The following is a 21,920-nucleotide window of genomic DNA, read 5'->3' on the forward strand; positions in this document are numbered from 1 at the left end:
TCTGATGATAACTACCTCGCCCCGCTGCCAAACACCAGACAGACTCGGGCCGATGAGTCTCCAAGAGTTTCGCAGACGGGGCCGAGCGCCCAGCACCTGCTGCAGCTGCGTCACATCCGTCAGCGTCAGGAGCAGGAGCATCTGCGGCGTCTCCGTCTGGAGGAGGAACGTCAGTATCAGGAGCAGCAGAGAGCGCTGGAGAGACAGCGGCGAGAGCTGCTTCAGTTACAGTTACAACAGCAGCAGCAGGAGCATCGACTGCGACGGCAGATCCTCCAACGACAACTGGACATCCAGCACCAACACAGACACAAGCAGCAGCCACCGCCGTCTCTTCTGCCCTCACCTTCATCCGGTCTCTGCACCATCTTTGAGGCCATGGAGACCAGCGAGGAGGACGAGGAGGAGGACACAGAGACTGAATCCAGAGGGAATGATGGCTCTCGGTCTCGCTCCGTCCCAACAGATCTTCCTCTGAAGGTCGCTAACGGAAACCTTCACCGTCCGCCTGCGGAGGATCTGGACTGGAACACTAAACTAGACATGGTCCAGCAGTTGATTCATGAGGCTCTGCTTCTGACCGGTGAAGACGGCTGCCCTCCGCTCCTCTATCTCCCCGGTCAGGGAGGAGGTGTTCTGAGTCCTCTGGAAAGCAGTCTGTGGCCACACATCATATCATGCTTTAACTCCTCCACGGCAGCGGTTGCTTCTGTCAGTAGTTACTCGCCCATCAGTCACGGCAGCTCTCCGCAAGGTGATTGGACGGTGGTGGAACTAGAAACCTATCATTAGACCCAACATTGAAATAAATGATATTTAATAACCCCACTCCACATACGGTTCTACAACTGCTCTTCTTACTTTTGTATTTCTGTGATCGGGATGTGTGTGGTGTTCTGAACTAAAACAATAGCTTTGTGTCTTTTAACACTTGTCTCTGCATGTTTACAGTTTCACATATCATGAACATATTGACATTCTTTTATTGATAACTTGTGTTTTGTGAATGTGTTTTACACACCATGTAGTTAGTTTGACATCAAAACTGAATTTATTTAGCTCCTGATAGTTTAGGGATATTTTCATTATCACACCGTCATTTTTAAACAGGTCTGCATTTATTATCCAAATCCAACAACCAATAATCTTGTATCAAATATGTCAATGTTTAGTTTCCCTTTTGTATCTCTAGATATATATAAAATATATAACATTTTACATAGGGATAATTTACACCCCTAAAAAAATCTTACATATATATGTATAGATATATATAGCCTATACATTATTCCAAATATATCTGTGCTCAAACAACAGTATTTATACACGTTTTGGAATAATACGAGGCTGAGTAAATGACATCATTTGTTTTAAGTGGAGCATCTCTTTAAGTGGATCTGGCTCAGGTCTTAATGAGATTGTGTAGATGATGTTTTGTGTATTAATGTTGTAATTGTCTAGCATGGCCGGTTTCTGTTGTCCTCTCTGGATTTGTGCAGTCATGAACCTCTTCTCTCCCAGCATTCCTGAATCATTACCTCATTTCCTGGGACCTTCTGTTTCAATAGTTTCCTGGGTTACTGATGATGTCATGGCAACGTGTCTAAAAGACACATGAGGTAGAGTGGCGTCCTCAGCTCCAGACACAAAGCACTTCTGATGATTTGCTGTGAGTGATATTGAGTTGCTGTAGTGTGTGTGTGTCGGTGGGTCTCTTTAGGTCTTTATATTTTGAACAACATGTTTTGTTTCTATTATAAATGGTCGACAGCTGTAGGGTTTGGTGTTCTGTGCTTTCAATCTCGATTTAGATGAGACTCGTTTTAAACATGAGAACAACAGCGTCATCTGCTGATAACTGTGCGACGGTCAGTTCTCAACATCAAATCAAATCTCACATCTCTCAAATGGCATCAGAGGTTTTTATTGTAGGTTAAATAGGTTTATTGTATTTAATTTACATTTAGCAGACGCTTTTATCCAAAGCGACTTACAGATGAGGAAACATTGGAAACATTCCGTTTTAGTTTCGTTTTTAGTTTCTTCCCATCTAATCATTTTGCGTCTCGAGCTTATATAACTAGACCATTTATTTGTGTAAAGTTGAAGTCTACATTTATTAGGGTTGTAATTTGCATGGCATTATTGTTATAATTATGTGTGGTTCAAACCATAAGACTGAAGAGAGCAAATGTATTGATTAAGTCTTTTTCCAGTCGTCTTTGTTTCTGATGTAAACCATAGCCCAACTTTCACCTCTGAACGACCCATTACTTTAGGCTACAAATGAGCTATTATATTATTTTATTATATGACGTCGGGACTTTTTCCATTCAAAGAGCATTTAGCAGCTAGTAAATAAGTGGTAAATAACATGCAAAAAATGAAAAAAAAGTTCTTTAAATTTAAATATTTCAAATTGAAGGAACTATATTTCTTATTATTTGAATACTTAATTATTAATAACACAGTTAAAGGGAAGTTAACTTCAAGAAGACTCAATGAAGAAAAAGGAAATCCGTCGGAGCAAACCATGATCTTATTTTCTTCCAGTAGTTATATGTAGTCAGTTTTGGATCAATACATTTACATTTACATTTATTCATTTGGCAGACCCCTTTAATATCTAATAATGGCCTTTATTTTGACCTGATTGTGTTAATGCAAGTATTCAGAATTCATGTAATTGCTCCAAACTCCCTGAACTACAAGCATTTGTGATGAGTTATAAGGTCCAGTTTTTACTCCCTTTGGCATCTTTGCTATGAAAGTCTGTTTTTGTGTCATGACCGACATCCCTGTGAAAGATGTTATGATTATTACAATAAATGATGTGAAAAGTAGCTATAATAGATTCAGCTGTTATTTGGACATTTATTTAATCGACTGTTAAAACACATCAACGTGTTTAATAAAAGTCTGTCAGCTTGGCATTGACGGGTAATGTGTCGTAACCTACATTTACTTGAAACATCACGTTATATCAAACCCTGCAATAACAGAAGCAGATCTGATACACAAGGGGGCGCGTTTTCCTAAATAAACCCCCTCAATTAAATACAACAATTCTGTGTGTAAAGTGAGATAAACTTTTAAAAACAAACAAACAAAAACACTTTCATCAATATTGCAGAACATTTGACTTCGAACAGATAAATAATACTTGAAGTCAATTATTAGTACAATTACTGCAGTCCTTGTCTTGAAACTTGCTCGGTAAGACATGTAGGAAATACAAGTATATAAGAGAATCTGAATAGTCATGTGATGGAGATCTATAGACCGATCCTATAGATAAATGAAGGAGCGTATAACATCAAATCATCAGTGTGAATTTCACTTCGATGCTAAAACGATTATAGTGGACACATGACCGCGCACCGGACGACCACCAGAGCGCGCGCCGGCGGAGATCACTGAAGGTGTGTGCTCGTGCGGCAGGACAGACCGTCGGGGCTCGTGTCGTGGAGTCTGATGATGATGATGATGATGATGACGGACTGTAGTGTGTAAAGCGCAGGTACAATAACTCCACCCGTGTGCTGTACAGTCATGTTGACAGATGAAACTCGTTTTTCTCACTAGTGTGCGTGTTTTCACAGAACCGAGCCCGTGGATTTGACTCAACGCGGTGGATTATTATTTCACGAAGGCAAACGGAGGATGTTTCATTAGCGTGAAACTGAAGCTCTTCAGGTGAGAAGTATCGGCATCTGTTACCTGAGATGGCCATCAGCATCAGCGGCGGCGCGCGTGTAAGTTTAGAGCAGCTGTCACTCGCGCGCTCGTTATCATAATCGTGTTATTAAACTCATCACATACACGAAAACAACTCCCGTAAGTTAACTGTTGTCAATGGGGGTGTGGTATAGAATTTCAAATGATGGAGTCAATGATGGAGTATAAGTGCTTTAGTATCGTGTAGACCTTATGTTCACTTTTAAATCCATATTTTTGTTGAAATATTTCTTAGTTATATGTTTGAATGGATTCTTCGTCTATAACTGTGTGCTTCCATTACAACAGAATTCAAGAAACAGCAACAAGTCTCCAGTAATAATATAATACAAATGATGTGAACAGCCAATGCAGTGCAGTCAGTGTTTGGGTTTTTACTTTGACAATATTACAATTCACAGAAACGAATATCCAGAGTAACTGGTGTCTGAACACATGAATGAGTTTAAATGAAGATCAGGATTGACCTCAGTTAACCTCTCTGTGTTTATCCTCACTATAGTCAACAGAGCTGTTTGACAACATATTCTCTTCTAATGTAAATCTGTTCTGTTTAGCTTTTCTTTCCTAAAGAAATCATCAGTGTCTTTTTGAGAGATCTTCTGTGTAAAATCAAGGGTTCCTGCCGGTCAGGGTTTGGTTATAACAGAAATATTTACTTTATATATTTCACTGATATTTATATGAAATGATATCAATACTCTGTTTGAAAATAATTGTATTCAATTCAATAAAAACGATTCGACAGTTACTGATTCTTTGCGGAGGTCTACTGGAGGTTGACATCGGGACACATAGTGTTTGTTTACGTCGTGTAAAGGAGGAAAAAATATAAAAATCTTGCAGTAAAATGAAAGAAAGTGTGATGTTTGTGGAGTGAATGTGACTTCTGCTGCTGTAATGCTTCGGCTCTCTGTCGATCAGTGAAGAATTAAATATTGAAGAGTTTCGTATCTCTACACGACTGAAGTCTCTCTCTCTCTCTCTCTCTCTCTCTCTCTCTCTCTCTCTCTCTCTCTCTTCACTCATATTTTCATCTATTCATCACAAACCGAAGGTTAAAGGACTTTGTTAGGTTTAGTGTGACACACGTGATGTTGGTTTGAGTTGAAGTCGCGATGATGATGTCGCTCAGGGCCGAGCGATGGACTCTCTGATGCTTTTATCCGGGTCGTGTCCCCGTTCACCTCCTGCTTCTGCACACCATTAGATGCATTAAAGCTCACTGAAGGAAATCAATACGGTGCTGCTGGTGCTTTACTAAAACAATCGTCTGAATGTTTTGTGAGGAGAAAGCGGCTGTAGTGCTTGTGTCACAGATGTCTCATCGGCCGCTTCTCAGAAATGCAACATGTAAACGAGAGACACGACGAGACCGTGATGTTATGACAACATGTGCTGAACTCATCATTTGCTAGTAGTGGAGCAAATGTCGTACATTTGTGAAAGTCGTTTGTCATTTGGACATTTTCTCATGTCAGTATGGCTTGAGATAGACACAGGTGTGTGTGTGTGTGTGTGAAGAGCAGCGGTCATAATGAATGTCTCTCACAGCATTCAAATATAAATGAAATGACAGAGAAATGAAACGTCTGTCATCTTTTCTCCATCTGGAATCATCATCTGCTTTGTGAAGGACATGAACAGGTGAACATCTACTGGACAGATATCCATCATCAGTGTTTTGTTGATTTTTGCGGGTGAATCTGTGTTGTTGTATAAATATGAATACAGTCTTCTGAGAAACACAGGTCATGTTTGAGTTTGTGCTGTCATTGGCTGACGTGTGTTGTCGAGAAGGAGGTTGTCTAGGATGAGCATTTGTGTGTATCCTGTGCATGTGTGTGTGTGTTTTTTTTGAGTGTGCAAGCTCTGTTAATGTGTGGGTGTGTGTCCTATCTGTGTGTGTGTGTGTGTGTGTGTTTTGTGGTTGTCTTGGGTGTGTGTGTGTGTGTTTTTTGAGTGTGCAAGCTCTGTTAATCAGTATGTGTCTGTCCTATCTGTGTGTGTGTGTGCTTTGTGGTTGTCTTGGGTGTGTGTGTGTGTGTTTTTTGAGTGTGCAAGCTCTGTTAATGTGTGGGTGTGTGTCCTATCTGTGTGTGTGTGTTTTGTGGTTGTCTTGAGTGTGTGTGTGTGTGTGTGTGTGGTTTTCTTGTGTGTGTGTGTGTGTGTGTGTGTCTTCCTCTACAGCTTCAGTAACAGAGTTGAAAGTGACTGCAGACATCAATGATCTCAATAAGAAGAAAGAAACATCACACACACCTGCTGTTAAACATACTACTCGACACACTTGAAATGCACACGCACACACACACACACACACACACACACTAGTGATGATGTTTGCCCCTGAACAGGAAGTTGTTGGGGTGATTTCAACACTGTTACCACCACGTGCCCATGTGTTCCTGTGAGCGACAAACATTTTTTGGTGTGTCATTCAGATGAACAGGAAGCTGTTTGTGTGTCTGTGAGCGGAAGTCAGCGCTGTGGATCTGATCATTAAACGCTGTTCAATCCGACGAGCAGGTGATGGAGAGTGAAGATCCAGCAGATTCAGTGTGTTCTCCAGAGGAGACAGAATCTGATCATGTGGTAGGAGATCTGTGTGTCTGTGTGTCTCGTATCAGACTTGATGACCAAACATGGTGTCGTCTTCACACTGTGATCGCGTACTCTTGAACTCTTGCACACATCCATGCTAACGTTTTCTAAATGTTCTCTGAAGGTTTTCAAAACACTTATGCTGTACTTTTCAAACACAAATGTCATTGTTCCAGAAACTGTTAGTGGAATGTTTAAAATGCTCATAAATAATGTTTTCATAACCTAATGGGAATATTCGCAAAACGTTCTTGTAGAAACACAGCTTTCGTTAGCTGAGATGAGCTGTTTTAAATCATGTTTACAGAACTTCAGGCGGTTTCGTCTCAGAGAAACTGTGTTCATTTCATGTTCATGTATTTATTTATATAGCACAAATAAACACAACTAAGGTTTACAACTGTGCTGTACAAGGCTGAAATACAAAAATAATGAAGTAATACAACCAAAATTGTATAATAACAGTTGTTAAGAATGTAGTTGCTCTTTTATTGCTCGAGGAGATCTCATGCACTTTCACTTGTGTAATGTGACGTATCTCAGATGTTTATACATGAAGAATTGATTTGGCTTAAATATCAGTTTTGTCTTTTAAACTGCCAAAGACTCCCAAAGAGAAAGAGACAGAAGTGAGACGTGTGTTATCATATTATTTAATAACTCATTTGATAGAACCTGATGAGAAAGGTTTGCCTTCATACTGAGATTTTACATTTGGGTTTTAGTTTTGCGTTGGCAAATCTGTGTATGATGCGAGACTAAGAAGCAGAAATGTAGTTGTAGGTGTGATGTTGTCTTATTGCAGGTCGTGCAGTGTTTTGTGTTGAGGTGTTTAATATGTGTATTGATGTACTGAAGGGAGTTTTCCTGTCTGAAGTGAACGCGAGCTCAACTTCCTGATTCACTCATGACATTCACACGTTTGTAGAAAGACTTCAGACTTACGTACACAGAATATGTCCTGAGGAACGTTATTGCTCATTCAGAGCTCAGGAGATTTAATGGAGTTCACAGTTGTGTTTCATATACGTATCAACTTGGTGTCAGATGTTTCTCTTTGAAGAAAGTAAAAGAGAATTAAATGAGAGTGTGATTGTTGAAACAGTTGTAAAATGAATGGAGTTTGGAGAGGTCGAATCTGTGCAAATACAAGATGTTCTGGGGCCCAAAGAAAACTTATGAGGGGCCCTTGTACAAATAATTAAAATGAGAAATAAAGAAACCTGTAAACTAGAAAAAATTTAAATAATAATTAAATTAACAGACTTAAATGAAAGAAGACTGGAAGACTCTGGAACCTGTCATGATTCTGCTATCGTGTCATGTTTATTCTTGGTCTTGCAGCAGAGTCATGGCATAGCCTTAGGTTTTGTGTGAGAAAGACATGGCTTTGTTTTGATATTGACTTGCCATGTACTTTCTCGTGTCTCGTCAGTGTTTCCCGCCCTTGTGTCTCGTTAGTCTTCCCATTAGTGTTTCATTACCTACACCTGCCCCTTGTTAATTATCCTGTGTTTGTTCTCCTTTAAAACATCCTCGTGTTCATTGTCCTGTGCTCGTTCATTGTACTTTTTTTTTTGCTGTATGCTGTGCCAAGTCTGTAGCACATGGATGGTCTTGTCTCTAGTTTTTGTTACATTGTGTTTTGGTGAGTGAGTCTAGTCTTGTTCTTAGTGCTTATTTCCCCAGCCTAGTTAGTCCGTGTCTTGATCGTTACTATTTATCTTGTCTTGTTTTACTCCCTCGTGGGTTTTTGTTTTGTGTTTATTGTGAATAAACTTTTTGTTAACCCCTTCATCCCCGTGTCTGCCTGCGCTTGGGTTCTATTCCTACACAGCTCATGACAGGAACCAACTAGCTGTCAAAAACTTTAGTCACACAAACACTGTTTTTACTAAACAAATGAGTTGTTTACTAACAAAAATAAAACATGACAAGTACATACTCAAGAAAATTAAGCATACCATAATTCTCTAAATGTGATTGCACAAACAAAAAATGACAATTTATCATGGGCAAACCAAATACAGATACTGAATTTGTAAATCTGTACCGGAGAATTGTTTTGTAAGTAGGCCTATTCATATATTGCATAATTTGCCAAAATAAATAAGACTTTAAAATGGTATAAAAAAACACATGGCTACTTGTTCTTTTGCCTTGCGTTTGACACAGATTTGTCCGCTCCAGGTGGATAGCTTCATTTTGAAGCCATGGTCATAAGAGGCGTATCAGCACATCATGCACATGTCATTATCTGCCGCCCACTGCATTATATCCGAGTATGTTAAATAAACAAACTATTTAAAAAGCTGAATCCACAAGTAATAAAATCGCGTCTTGTTTACAATAATGATTTTAAGGATTTAGTTGTCAAGGGGGCACCCTGGTGGTGAGGGGCCCTACGCAACCTGTGTAGTCTGCATATAGGAAGGACCGCCTCTGGCAAAATAATCTGGATTTAGGTCAATTTGATGAGAAATGATTGAGTTCATATTGAGATCTTATTGAATAATATTGACTTTTGATTGCAGACTTGACAAATCTGAGCTCAGTTTGACACATTGTTGACTCTCAGGAGATACATCTGAGAGACACAGGAGACTAAGATAGAAAAGTTTTCATTTATTGTCATTGATATCATCACTAGTCTTTATATTTTTACTGATGACACGAAGCCTTTTGAGTTAAGTCCAAATTTGTGCTGTGACCTTTTGTGGCCACTCTTCTGTTTCCTGTAGGAGTCAGAGGGTCTGTCTGTTCTGGAGCAGCTGGGTCTGGATCAGAACTCAGATTTGTCGGACTCCAGTGTTCAGCAGCGATTGGACGAGCAGCGCGAGAGGATTCGCAGGGAGATCCGCAAAGAGCTGAAGATTAAAGCGGGTGCGGACAACCTGCGGCGGGCCACCACAGACAAACGGAACGTTCAGCAGGTGGAGAGTCAGTTACGCAGCTCCACTCGCAAACTGGATTCACTGCACGCACAGCTGCAGGAGCTGGACGCACACATAATGGTCAAAGGTCGCGACGACAGCAAAGGTCAGAGGTCAAAATGCTTAGTGCACTGCTGTTGTTCATCACTGTGATGATGAAGGTGTTTAAAGCTTTATATGTGAGTTTTTTAGCATGTTGCTGTTTTCAGTGCTTCGTTGTAGGTAAATTTGGCTTGCTTACGTGTTTTGAGCGTACCGTCATCTCAGGTGCTATGATGATGTGTTCTCATCAATAATGACATATAAATGAATGTTACACTTTGACCTTTGACATCCAGATGACCTTAGGTCTCTCGGGACAACAGACCGCTCGTCGGCCAATCAGGACCGGATCAAGGCTCTGGAGAGACAGCTCAACATTGAGCTGAAGGTCAAACAGGGGGCGGAGAACATGATCCCCATTTATGCCAATGGACTTACCAAAGTATTTATTTATTCACTTATTTTAGTACTTCAATTCTATTGGTCGAGCTGCCAACATGTGACCTGCACAGTATATAACGTTTAAATGTTTTTGTTTATAATTAAAAGGTGCTGTCCTAAAGTGATAGTTCACCCAAAAATGAATATTCTGTCATCGTTTACTCACCCTCTTGTCTTTTTAAAAGTTTTATGACTTTCTATCTTCTTCAAAACACAAAAGAAGATATTTTCGAAGAAAGTTGGCAAGTCAAAGGAGGCCAGTTAACAATATTTTTCAAAACATCTTCTTCTGTTATCTGCAGAAGAAAGAAAATCATACAGGTTTGAAATGACAAGAGGGCAAGTAAATGATGACAGAATTTTCATTCTTGGGTGAACTGTCACTTTAAAACTTTCTCGCTAAGGTTTGAATGATTTTCAGTGACTTTCTATTTCGTTTGTATTTATTTAAATATATATAGAAAGTCTATAACAAGAATTGTCTTTATGTCAGGTGAGGAGTGTCACAGTATATACAGTACACGTTGTAAATATATGTCTGTGTGTCCAGGATAAGAAGCTTCTTCAGTCGGCTCAGCAGATGTTACAGGACAGTAAGATGAAGATCGACATCATCCGTATGCAGATCTGTAAAGCCGTGCAGGCCACAGAGCAGACAGACGACTCTCGCGGTACGGCTCATCTGTCTCACTTTACATAACAGAATGATGTCTGGCATACATCACTGTTTATTCCTCTCAAGAATCACCCGCTTACATGTCAAGAGGGTCTGTAAAGTGACTTTTGGATAGTCTGAATAGTATAGAACTGTATTGTAACGCCCCGTGGAGCGTCTAGAGTTCAGTCAGTGATTTTAGCACAGGTCAACTTTAAACATGTAGTTAAATAAAGCCAGATCTGACTGTGAGAGAGAGAGAGAGAGAGAGATGTGAAGACATGAGGGGGGAGAGAGATATGAAATGTTGGCTCAGCTGAAGCGGGGGCTCTAATGGACTCTAATGGACGTGTCTCAGCGCTGATGTCCTGAAGCTCACTGGTTAAGAATAGATTTATTAATGCTGCTTCATCTTCACTCCACCGCTCGAGAAATAAACTAAACATGATTCTCAGAGGAATAACATGCAGCTCTAACTCCACATCTTTCCTTGTTGTAGATCAATGACCTCAATGTTGTTGTTTGAATACATCGAACGGACAGATTTCAGTCCTTCTGCTAGTGAAATATAACCTCATGTCTCACGAACAAAGAATGAGATGTTCATATTCCGGTTTGTTTCACACCACATAGTGAAAGTCAAAGGGAGTGCAGTGCATTGTGGGGTTGTGTGGTTTTACTTGTTGTTCCAATGTTGCTCTTGTCACGTGGACTGGATGATGATCGGTGAATAATCCAGAAGAGTTCCTCTGATCCAGCATGGACTGGTTAATACAGCAGAGGAAATGACAATCGTGAATGTGTTGATATCGATGTGTGTGTGCACAGGTAAAACAGATCTGTTTGGTGCGGAGCTTAGGATCGAGGAGCTATGGCATCATTACCGTGTGGAACACGCCATGGCTGAGGGCGCCAAAAACATGATGAGACTTCTGGGTACTGGAAAAACACAAGACAAGAAAGCCATCGCTGAGGTGACACAACACAACACATAATGATACTGATGAAATCACACTAACGCACACACAAACTAATGAAAACACGCACACGTATAGACACACACTAATGAAAACTTGCGCGCGCGCACACACACACACACACACACACACACACACACTGATTAAAAAACAGGCAATGAGGATGATGATGAGGAGGATGACGAGTAAGATGATGATGATGATGATGATGATGATGAATAAGAATATGAGGATGTTGATGATGATGATGATGATGATTATGATGATGATGATGAGGATGAGGATGAGGATGAAGATGCAGATGCAGATGCAGATGAGGATGATGAGGATGATGAGGATTAGGATAATGAATATGAGGATGATGAGGAGGAGGATGATGAGGATGATGAGGAAGATGGTGATGATGATGTTTATTTGTGTCTGTAGGCTCAGAGTCGGTTGAGTGAAGCGTCTCAGCGGTTGGATCTCCTGCGGTTGTCATTAGAGCAGCGTCTGGCGGATCTTCCAGAAGATCATCCTAAAGCATATCTGATCAAAGAGGAACTGGTCATGACAGCATCGTCAGCGTTTAGCTCACGTCACAGCGCCCCCTACATACACAATCAGTACAACACCCTCAGCAGACCCTCACCTCTCACCGGTACACCCGAACACTTCACATTCATGATCAAATTCCAGTCTGACTAATGTTGAGCTCTTACAACTTGAAGTCTGTGTCTTTCAGGAACGCTGCAGGTTCGGTTGTTGGGTTGTGTAGGGTTGTTGGACGTGGTGCCGGGTCGCAGTCGAGCGTCTCCTGTGATCCTTCCTCACTTCAGCCCGGGAGACACGCGACCCTTCAAACTCACACTGAGCACCAGAAACAGCAGTTTCAGTCTGAAAATGCCCAACAAAACTACTGAAGAACTCTCCTGTGAGTGTGTGTGTGTGTGTGTGTGTGTGAGTGTGTGTGTGTGAGTGTGTGTTATTCCGTGAATGTAGTTTTGTCTAACCAGACGTGCAATAACAGCAAGTGCAGGATATACAGTATATATATACTGCATGTAGAGTACTGCAAATAAATGATGGACAAAAGCTGGATAAGTAACAGTGCAGTGGAGAAGTTATTGCATATTTAGTTGCAGTAACGATGCATGTAGGTACTGCAATACACAGTGTTGTGCTGTTAGGTGTTTGTTTCTTCTGTTAAACACATTTGATTTATTGTGTGTTTGTGTGCATGTTTAGCGGAGGTGAGCGCTGTTTTAAAGCTGGAGAACTGTGTTGTTGGTCAGACATGTTGGAGAAGTGTTGGAGAACAGACCTGGGATCAGAGCTTCACTGTTGAACTGGAGAGAGTGAGTCACACACACACACACACACACACACTGTACATGGTCTCCCTATATCTAACCCTTACACAAACCTTTCTGCACTTTTAAAACATCAGTTGCTTAGATTTATAATCAGTAGATTTATAATCAGGTTTACGGCGTGTACCCTCTGTCATTTTGGTGTGTCCTAAAAGTTGTGAATAACAGGACAAACTGAATGATCTGCTGCCAACATTGTAGAAAACGCCTATGACTGATCTCAGATCTGATCAATCGCTCATCAATCTAATTGAGATGGCCAATCGAATGAAAGTTGCTTTTGACAGAAGCCCAGCTCTGGGTCAGTTGAACTGTGAAAGAGCGCTATGGAAGTTGCTAAATAATGTTTTATAAAAGAAATGTCAAGGGTAGTTCACATGTCGCATCTAAAATGTTTGCAAAACACTGCCTGCTTGGCTTTCTTCCTCTTTCGACAGCTCTCATGTTTGCACGCATGTGGTGTCTTTTAATTGGACACGCGTCAACATGGTAAACGACCGGATGTTAAATCTAGTCATGTATATGTCAAAATGTCCATAAAATCAGGCTGGAAATCTGGCTATATTATATCATCGAGCCTCTGCTGGGCCGCTTTACAAATGGGGGCATAAATGAACAGTATACCCACTTCTCCAGGCACCGCTACACCAATGGTTATAATGCATTTGAATGTTAGAAAGCACTGACTGATCTCAGGTCTACAGGACCACAAACAACAAACACACAATATGATGTTGATGTGTCACATTCTCTCTCTCTGTGTTTGTGTGTTCAGTCTAGAGAGATGGAGATCGCAGTGTACTGGCGTGATTATCGTTCACTGTGCGCTCTGAAATATCTCAAACTGGAAGAGTTTCTGGACAACCAGAGACACAGAATACAGCTAGAGCTGGAACCTCAGGGACTGCTGCTGGCCGAGGTACTGTACACACACACACACACAGTAACGCCAATACACACCAGTTCATACACACTTACATGCACACACTCTCTGTCACATATGCCATTCATTTTTTTAATTAACGATACTTAATTGCTTTGAGTGTGTCTACTTTATATTGTACAATATTGCATTTCATGCATTTCATATTGCAATAAATTACCCTAAAGAGAAAAATACAAGTATGATGTCCATAAAACAATGGACTTAAATAAAGGCAGTTGAAATAAATAAAAAGACATCAGTCAATATGTTTGTGTTTCAGGTGATGTTTTTTAATCCAGTGATTGAGAGAGGACCACGTCTGCAGCGACAGAGAAAGATCTTCTCTAAACAACAGGGTAACAACCTTCACACACACATCACCGTTCCATTTCAGATAATGACATGAAGACATATGGGAAACTGTTCTGTGTGTTTGTTGTGTGTGTTTGTGCAGGCAAAGGGTTCCTGAGAGCCAAACAGTTGAATGTTGACATGACGACGTGGGTTCGACTGCTGAAGAACGCCATTCCCACGGGCTCCCCCACACACAACTACACACATCAACACAACAGCAGGTGAAGAAACACAACCGCACAACTCTCAATCTGAATAAACACTTGTGTGTGACTCTAGTGTGTGTGTGTGTGTGTGTGTGTGTGTGACAGTGCTGAGATTTCAGTTCAGAAGATTCAACTGGACAGTGATTTTCCAACATCAGAGACGAAGAGAAACATCTCACAAACGGTGAGAGAAAGAAAAAAAACTCTTGATTTAATAACACACAAAATTGCGTGAATAACAGAATTAAACATTTGAAGTGAATGAATAATACATGAAAAAACATTTCAATTAAATTATTGGCATTACTTGTACAGAGTCCAGCTGCAAATGATTTGGCAATACAGAGGTATAGGGTTTTTCATGCTTGGCAATTGAGGGAGATTTTTAAAATGCCCCTGATCCGCCCAAAAAGCTTCACTTTTGTTCCAATTTACTTTGGCTGATGAAGCTTTCTCTTAACAATCAAGAACCTTAAACAGCCTCTTAATATCTTCAGTATGGTTAACAAAGACTGTAAATTCATGATGATCCCCAACCGCGAACAGCACATCTTCTACTGAAGCATTATCTTCAGGAACACACCTGAAACCCTTACAAAGTGATAATGATGGCGTCCCAGCGAATAAAGCCATCCTGCCACACAAGACCGAAACAATGCTCTTTTAAATGTACGCTTTCCAAATCATGCAACTTTGGAGGAAAAAAAAGATTTAGAAAATCTCACCACCACCACCACCACTCTCACCCGACTCCCAGCATGCACCAGAGAGAGAGAGAGAGAGAGGGGTGAGCGAGCAGATGGTGTTGTCTGAGGGGTGCTGAAATGATATCATTAATAACAGCACAGAGATCTTAAAATATATTTAGGAGAATAGAAAGAACGACAACACTGATGTTTATGTTTACTCTATTAGTTCCAGTAAGTGAATATCATGCAAACACTTCAACATGAATGTGAAAGAACTTAAAAAAAATGCTCCGACTCATATTCATATCAATATAAATAATCTGATTATGTTCATAACACCACTGCTCATAGACGTAGAGATGCTCGATGTGATGGATTATGTTCACATCCTGATGTCACATCACTTGTTCTACATCAGTCTCTGCTTTTAAGATCTCAGGTCTTATACGTGATGTTATTTGTACATGAGTGTGTTGTGTTTGTATTTGGTCAGATGGGGAGTGTGTCCGAAACAGATTCAGTCTCTCCTGAAGCCGCTCCTCCTCCTCAGGGGGTCGTCAGGAAAACTTCCCACAATTCCCATCCCAGGTACACGTCCCACCAGCACACAATATGTCTTACAGACCGAGCCAAGAGTCAGCATGAAACACATGCACATTGGTCTGTTATTTTGTTTCCGGTGAGCTCTCTGATGTTCTGTTTCATTTCATCCGGTGTGCCCGTGTGTACAGGCGAGTGGGTTCACCTCTGTGTCTTCAGGATTTCCGGTTGATCGCTGTGTTGGGACGTGGGCATTTTGGCAAGGTACCAGCAACTGAGATTCCACAGCACAGATCACATTCAGCATTCACAATATACAAATGCGTTTTTATGTTTGTGTTCATATGTATGTTGATTGTGTGTGCGTGTTTAACGTCAGGTGCTGCTGTCTGAATATAAGGCATCAGGGAAGCTGTACGCCATCAAAGCTCTGAAGAAAGGAGACATTGTGGCCCGGGATGAAGTGGAGAGGTCTGAAACATCAGTGACTTTACTGTCCATTTCACCAATCTGTTTATTAAACATGAAATATTTGGTGACAGTCCTGTCTCTGTCTATCTCTGTCAGTTTGATGTGCGAGAAGCGAATCTTCGAGACTGTGAACAGCGCGAGGCATCCGTTCCTGGTCAATCTGTTTGCGTGTTTTCAGACATCAGAACACGTGTGCTTTGTGATGGAGTACACGGCAGGCGGTGATCTGATGATGCACATACACGCTGATGTGTTCTCTGAAGAGCGCTCTGTGTGAGTGTCACATCATCACACACATGACCCTAAAGCTCAAATCTTATTGGTCACTGAGGACCTTGGTCTAGTTGTGTCTTTAAATGTTCATCAAAAACATTTGCACAGTAACATTTAATCAAAGTGCAGCTGTAACGCTTCAGAGGAGAACTGATCCTCCCAGCTGAGTCTGGTTTCTCTTCATTTATTCATCATTGGAGTTTTGGTTGCTCGCCACTGGGCTGTGTAGTGTTGGTTTGCTCCCCGGAGAGACTGCTGATATTATTTTTAATTTCATGAACATTGCTTTATTAGACAGGTCTTGCTCTTTCTATTACACCTTGTATTGTACTGTATGCTGTCTTTCTTAACTTCCCATAATTTAAGCTTTGAACAAATGCCACATTGTAGTATCTAAATAAAAGTGAGTTGAATTGTGTGTTGTATTGCAGGTTTTATGCTGCTTGTGTAGTTTTGGGGCTTCAGTTTCTTCATGATAATATGATTGTGTACAGGTAAGCACACACCCAGAGTGAACAAGAAACACAAACGTTACCACAGTACAAAAGTATATATGACAAAACATTGAACACACATGGTCATCTGATGTGTCTCTGCTGATGTTTGTGTGTTTCAGAGATCTGAAGCTTGACAATCTGCTGCTGGACACTGAAGGTTATGTGAAGATCGCAGACTTTGGTCTCTGTAAAGAGGGTTAGACATCACGTGACATCATACACTGCTGCTTAATATACACTGACAATCATCAAAACATTCCAAACAGTGACTTTGGTCAGACTGATCAAACCCAAATAGGAATCTTCAAGTTTTTTCCTCCTCTCCTCTGTGTGTAGGAATGGGTTTTGGGGACAGGACGAGCACTTTCTGTGGTACTCCAGAGTTTCTTGCTCCAGAGGTTTTGACAGACACGTCTTACACCAGAGCAGTGGACTGGTGGGGTTTCGGTGTGCTCATATATGAGATGCTTGTTGGAGAGGTGTGTAAGCGTTAGCGTGTTTGGTTTGGTGTGGTGAATTGTCTCCAAAAAGATCAGATAAAAGTCATGGCTGTATGTCTGTGAACCAAAATCTCCCCGAAATTACTCAATCAAATCGACTTCAAGGATTGATCACACCGCTGTAAACAGTGTATTTGTTTGTTACCGTATGATATTATTTTTTGACATCTGACAAATAACAATGACTTTCATTTGCGTAGATTATTATTGCGTATTACACTTGAAACTAAGAAAAAAATACCACATTTTTACAACTCCATGAGGATGTTTCTACGGGCAAATAAAGAAACATTAAATACTGTACATGTTCATAATATAGAAAACTGCAGACTGTAGAGTCGGTTCACAGAATCTGACTGCATCATTCATAAACCTTTGCATCGTTTCCACGGTTACAGACTTTGTTCTGATTGGGTGAATCTCTCCTTTAAAAAAGTTTGAGAAACCCTCTGCTATAATAAATATGAATCACATGACGCGTGTGTGTTTGTGTGTCTAGTCACCGTTTCCAGGTGATGATGAGGAGGAAGTGTTTGACAGTATTGTCAATGATGAAGTACGGTACCCAAGATTCCTCTCCACCGAAGCCATCAGCATCATGAGACGGGTGAGGACCCGCCTCTCTCCACAACTGCTCTGTGATTGGCTGTGTTTGTTGATTGACAGGTTGCTCTTGTTTTCTAGCTGCTGAGACGTAACCCTGAGAGACGTCTGGGCTCCAGTGAGAAAGATGCAGAGGATATAAAGAAACAGCCCTTCTTCAGAGTATGAACAACTTTAACCTCTGTCTGTCGTGTATACCGTTTCATCTGTGTGTGATGTGTCTCTACCTCTCTTTCTCTGTAGAATATTGACTTTGAGGCTCTGCTTCAGGGGAAAGTTCCTCCTCCGTTCCTCCCGGCCTTGATGGATAAAGAAGACGTCAGTAACTTTGATGCCGAGTTCACCAATGAAGCCCCTGCCCTGACCCCACCCCGTGAGAGCCGCAGCCTCTCGCGTAAAGACCAGGATTACTTCAGAGACTTCGACTATGTCTCAGACCTCTGTTAGGACACACAGGCGCTCTTCACTTTGAAGCCGATAAGCGTGAGAGACGTCGGCGGATTCTCTCACCCCGACTCTGCTGTTGGTCTCAGAGGAACAGGGCTGCCAATGATGGACGTCTGTTTTAGGTGGAATAAACGGTTCCACGTTCCATAAGAGTGATGTTCAGGGTAAAGACTTCATGACGGGGACTGTAGAGGCTCAATTCAATAATCCAGATAATGTGATGCTTTGCGGAGTATGCTGGTCAACAGTTTCTTTGCAATGGACCATTCAGATTCAACATTACCCAGAACTTCAGTTTCATGATACTGACCACAGCGATTGTCTCTCTGTCTTTCTCATCCGTCTTCTCTTTTTAATCTACAGTCTCCAGAGACGATTCAGTGCTGTAATACACACGTGTAACCACACAGAGGCATCAGAGAGCTGTAAAAGCAGAAATAAAGTGTGAAAGGGGTTTAGTCACATGTATGTAACTCCTTCATTCACTGAATTGGTGGTGTTGTTGTTTGTTCTGGGGATCTGTGTTATCTCACAACTGACTTACACTTCTTACTTTCTCACTGACAACCAAATAACAACGTAAAAACAACCAAGTGACAGTTTATCCAAATATGAAGATGCTTTCGTCATTTCACCATCCTCATGTCATGTCAAACCTGTATAACTTTCTTTCTTTCATCTGTGGAACACAAAAGGAGAGATTCTGAAGAATGATGTGACCAAACAACACAAATTACTGCGAAATAAATGTTAACGTTAGTGTTTCTTCTCTTAAATGTCCAGTTTTTTTGAGGATCTGTTGACAGAAATGCAATATAATATAAACAACTATGTGTTCAGAGGTTTAAGAGTCTTACATAATGAAGCATTATGTTTTTATTACCTTAGAATTAATTATTTCTATCTACCTTACATGGAATACACCATATTTCTACAGTAGCCCTAAACGGACAAACTGCTCTACAGAGCACGTTTCATAAATACGTTATCGGCAAAGAAGCGAAAACATGATGACATTTTAGTGCTGGGTCAACCACTGTGGAGTTCCTTCGAAAGGAAGGGGGAGGGGTGTAGTGAGCCATTGGTTGCAATTCGCAACCTCACCACTAGATGCCGCTACAATCTACACAATAGAATGGCTCCTTTTGACTCATGTTTGACCAACACAATGTTAACTTGTAACTACATACAGTATGTATTTGTGTGATGCATGTTTGTGCATTTATTTGCTGTTTTTACACGGTTAGGCGACAATAAGGTTTGAGGTGAGGCTTTTTCTAATAAACACACTTTTTTGTTCGATTCACACTAAAAAAATAGATACACGTTTCTGTAACATCAGTTTGGATTCAACACGCTAATAAACAAAATTTTCAATACAAGCAAGCAACCGTACCTTTACAGGTAACTAAAGACATGTCAAATCCGCTGAGAATAAATCTTCAGTGCTAATAAGAGCATTAAAGGGATAGTTCACCCAAAATTGAAAATTCTGTCATGATTTACTCTATTGAGTATAAACAAGAGAAAGATATTTGGAGGATGAACAGTTCTTGGACTCAATGGACTACAATAGTAGAACATATGACAATGGTAGTCAAAAGTGCCCCAGAACTGTCTCCTTTCCAACATTTTTCAAAAAATCTTCTTTCAACAGAAAAGTTTTATTTATAAGGTAATTGTTCTTACTATGGCAGTCAATGGGGTCATATATCTCTCCTGTAGATCAGAGTGCTACTGTATGAGAGAGCAAAACATCACATTGACATGACGACGCTAGAATTGTCTTTAATTTAACACCCTGCAGAAGTCAGTTTGACATCAGCTCCTGTGTTTCGCCTTCAACGAGATTCAACTGTTGACAGAAACACGAGGAAGAGCTGTTTCACATAATCTCTCATCATTGACCTGAGTTCAGAAGAAGACGTATCTATGGTGATGAGGAACACAGGGTCATGACGTCCCTATATCAAGCTCCCATCTCCTACACTGTCAGTCAGGAACACAACAGGAAAAACAAGACTAGGGTTTTAAGTGATAGACTCTGTCATCATTTATTCCCCCTCTTGTGTTTGTAAATCTGTATGCAAGTCTTTCTCTAGTACAATAAAAAGAAGATATTTTGAGAAATGTCTCAGTGGTTTTGTGCTCACACAATGGAAGTCAATAGAGTTCAGTGTTGTTTGATTATTAGCTTTCTTGAAAATATTTTTTCCTTTGTGTTCTGCAGAAGAAAGAAACCCATGCAGGTTTAACATGACACGAGAATGAATAAATGATTAAAGAATACTGAAATGTGTCTGTACTATCACTTTAAATGTTCCTGGATGGATAGAGTTTCAAACATGCGTCCCAATGACTGAGCTACAACTTTGCACCAACTTTGAGTTTGCAATTTACATTCCAAACCATTAGACGATTCGCCCTGAGAGCAGATAAACATGTAAACGCATTAAGACTTCATCAATCTACCAATCCACTGGATGTTTTTATTGGTAGTTTATGATGTACCAATAGAGAGAGGACGCTCAGCTCTGCAGAAGATGAATGTTCCAAATCATCTCGCTCCGGACGACTCAAAGCATTTCATAAGTGAACATCATCAGTCTGAGCATTAGGCTGCGTTAAAAACAGCTGCTCCTGGACTTCATTCATGTGTCCGCTCTGCACTCACTGCACTCAGTCTTTAAGATCTCTTCACATTTGCTCAAACAGAAAAATAAATCTTCTTTAATTAAAGATTAAGCATTTCACTCTTTGTTCAGGCTAATGATGATAAATCCTTGAGTTGATAGCAATGTATTTCAGGTTGTACATAATGCAATGTCTGCAACAGGTTTTTAATTTTGTGTCCACCCCTTAAACTGAAATGACCAAAGCGTGTAACAAAACGAGTAAAAATGAACATGAAACTTAAGAAACATATTGTAATGTAAATGTAAAAAGCCTCAACTCAGGCCTGTGATTATCTCCTCAGATCAGTTTGTTTTGTGCTTGTGTTGTGAGGTTTTATCTGTTTGTTTGTGTCTCTTTACCAGTGGTTCAATCTTCTGACTGTTTCTCTCAAGGTAAAGAAAACACTCGTGTCTTTATCTCATTTACACAAAAGTGACCATTCTTTTATAGCTGTTTACACTCTTTCTTCATCTTTATATATCAGTCTGTCTGCTTTCTTTCTCCTTGGTGTCTGTACTGATTCTCAACATTCACACATTGTTGACTTTGGAGAAGGAACTCGAGATAAAGGACTGACATTTAATCGTACAATAAACGCTCCAACAAAACAATTGTCTTTACATTATGAAGTCTTTGATATAATCTTTAAGTAAAGCAGTCATTCAGATAGGCTACATTTTCAGTGTTGGATGTTGTTTTGCATTTAAGCTGTAGTGGTATATATTGTAAAACCTTGAAATTTTGCTTCAGATCACATTTTGCTGTGCACATTTAAGGTTTGTAATGGATGCTACAGTTGGTTTTTGATTCAGTTGTCATGGAGATATATGGACATTATTTTGCGATTCTGTTCAGTGCTAAAAGCAAATTGTTTAGCAGAAGTTTACCTCAGCCCAACCCACACCTGATCTTCTCTGAAATAAATGCAACCGAATATGTCACTGTGACCAAAAACAAAACAATCATGAACAGTGATTTGGTTTAAAATATCCATCAA

At 40.4% G+C, this 21,920-nt stretch overlaps 1 protein-coding gene across 2 annotated transcripts; it reads left to right on the forward strand.

The window, feature by feature from the left end:
* Positions 1–3,415: 3,415 nt before the first annotated feature.
* Positions 3,416–19,101, forward strand: pkn1b (protein kinase N1b). Of its 2 annotated transcripts, XM_079456188.1 has the most exons (23): positions 3,416–3,520; positions 3,603–3,755; positions 9,084–9,381; positions 9,614–9,759; positions 10,309–10,429; positions 11,242–11,387; positions 11,817–12,030; positions 12,115–12,303; positions 12,618–12,727; positions 13,518–13,661; positions 13,948–14,023; positions 14,122–14,242; positions 14,333–14,411; positions 15,410–15,504; positions 15,648–15,720; positions 15,836–15,927; positions 16,024–16,200; positions 16,632–16,694; positions 16,817–16,893; positions 17,034–17,176; positions 17,697–17,804; positions 17,882–17,962; positions 18,044–19,101. In XM_079456188.1, the coding sequence occupies exons 2-23, from the start codon at positions 3,726–3,728 to the stop codon at positions 18,245–18,247; spliced, it is 2,787 nt and encodes a 928-aa protein (XP_079312314.1). In that variant the 5' UTR covers positions 3,416–3,520; positions 3,603–3,725; the 3' UTR covers positions 18,248–19,101. The 2 variants fall into 2 exon arrangements, with proteins under 2 accessions (XP_079312314.1, XP_079312313.1); XM_079456187.1 differs by lacking the exons at positions 3,416–3,520; positions 3,603–3,755 and adding an exon at positions 6,177–6,333.
* Positions 19,102–21,920: the final 2,819 nt, after the last annotated feature.

The sequence above is a fragment of the Barbatula barbatula genome (genome assembly GCF_947034865.1).
Source record: "Barbatula barbatula genome assembly, chromosome: 5".
In the NCBI taxonomy this organism is placed as follows: domain Eukaryota; kingdom Metazoa; phylum Chordata; class Actinopteri; order Cypriniformes; family Nemacheilidae; genus Barbatula; species Barbatula barbatula.

Excerpts from the sequence above, each read along its gene's own strand:
- pkn1b (XM_079456187.1), top strand. The coding sequence starts at position 6,271 with ATGGAGAGTGAAGATCCAGCAGATTCAGTGTGTTCTCCAGAGGAGACA. Across the intron at positions 6,334-9,083 it reads AGACAGAATCTGATCATGTG|GAGTCAGAGGGTCTGTCTGT; the intron begins GTAGGAGATCTG and ends TGTTTCCTGTAG. Across the intron at positions 15,505-15,647 it reads TCCCACAATTCCCATCCCAG|GCGAGTGGGTTCACCTCTGT; the intron begins GTACACGTCCCA and ends CCGTGTGTACAG.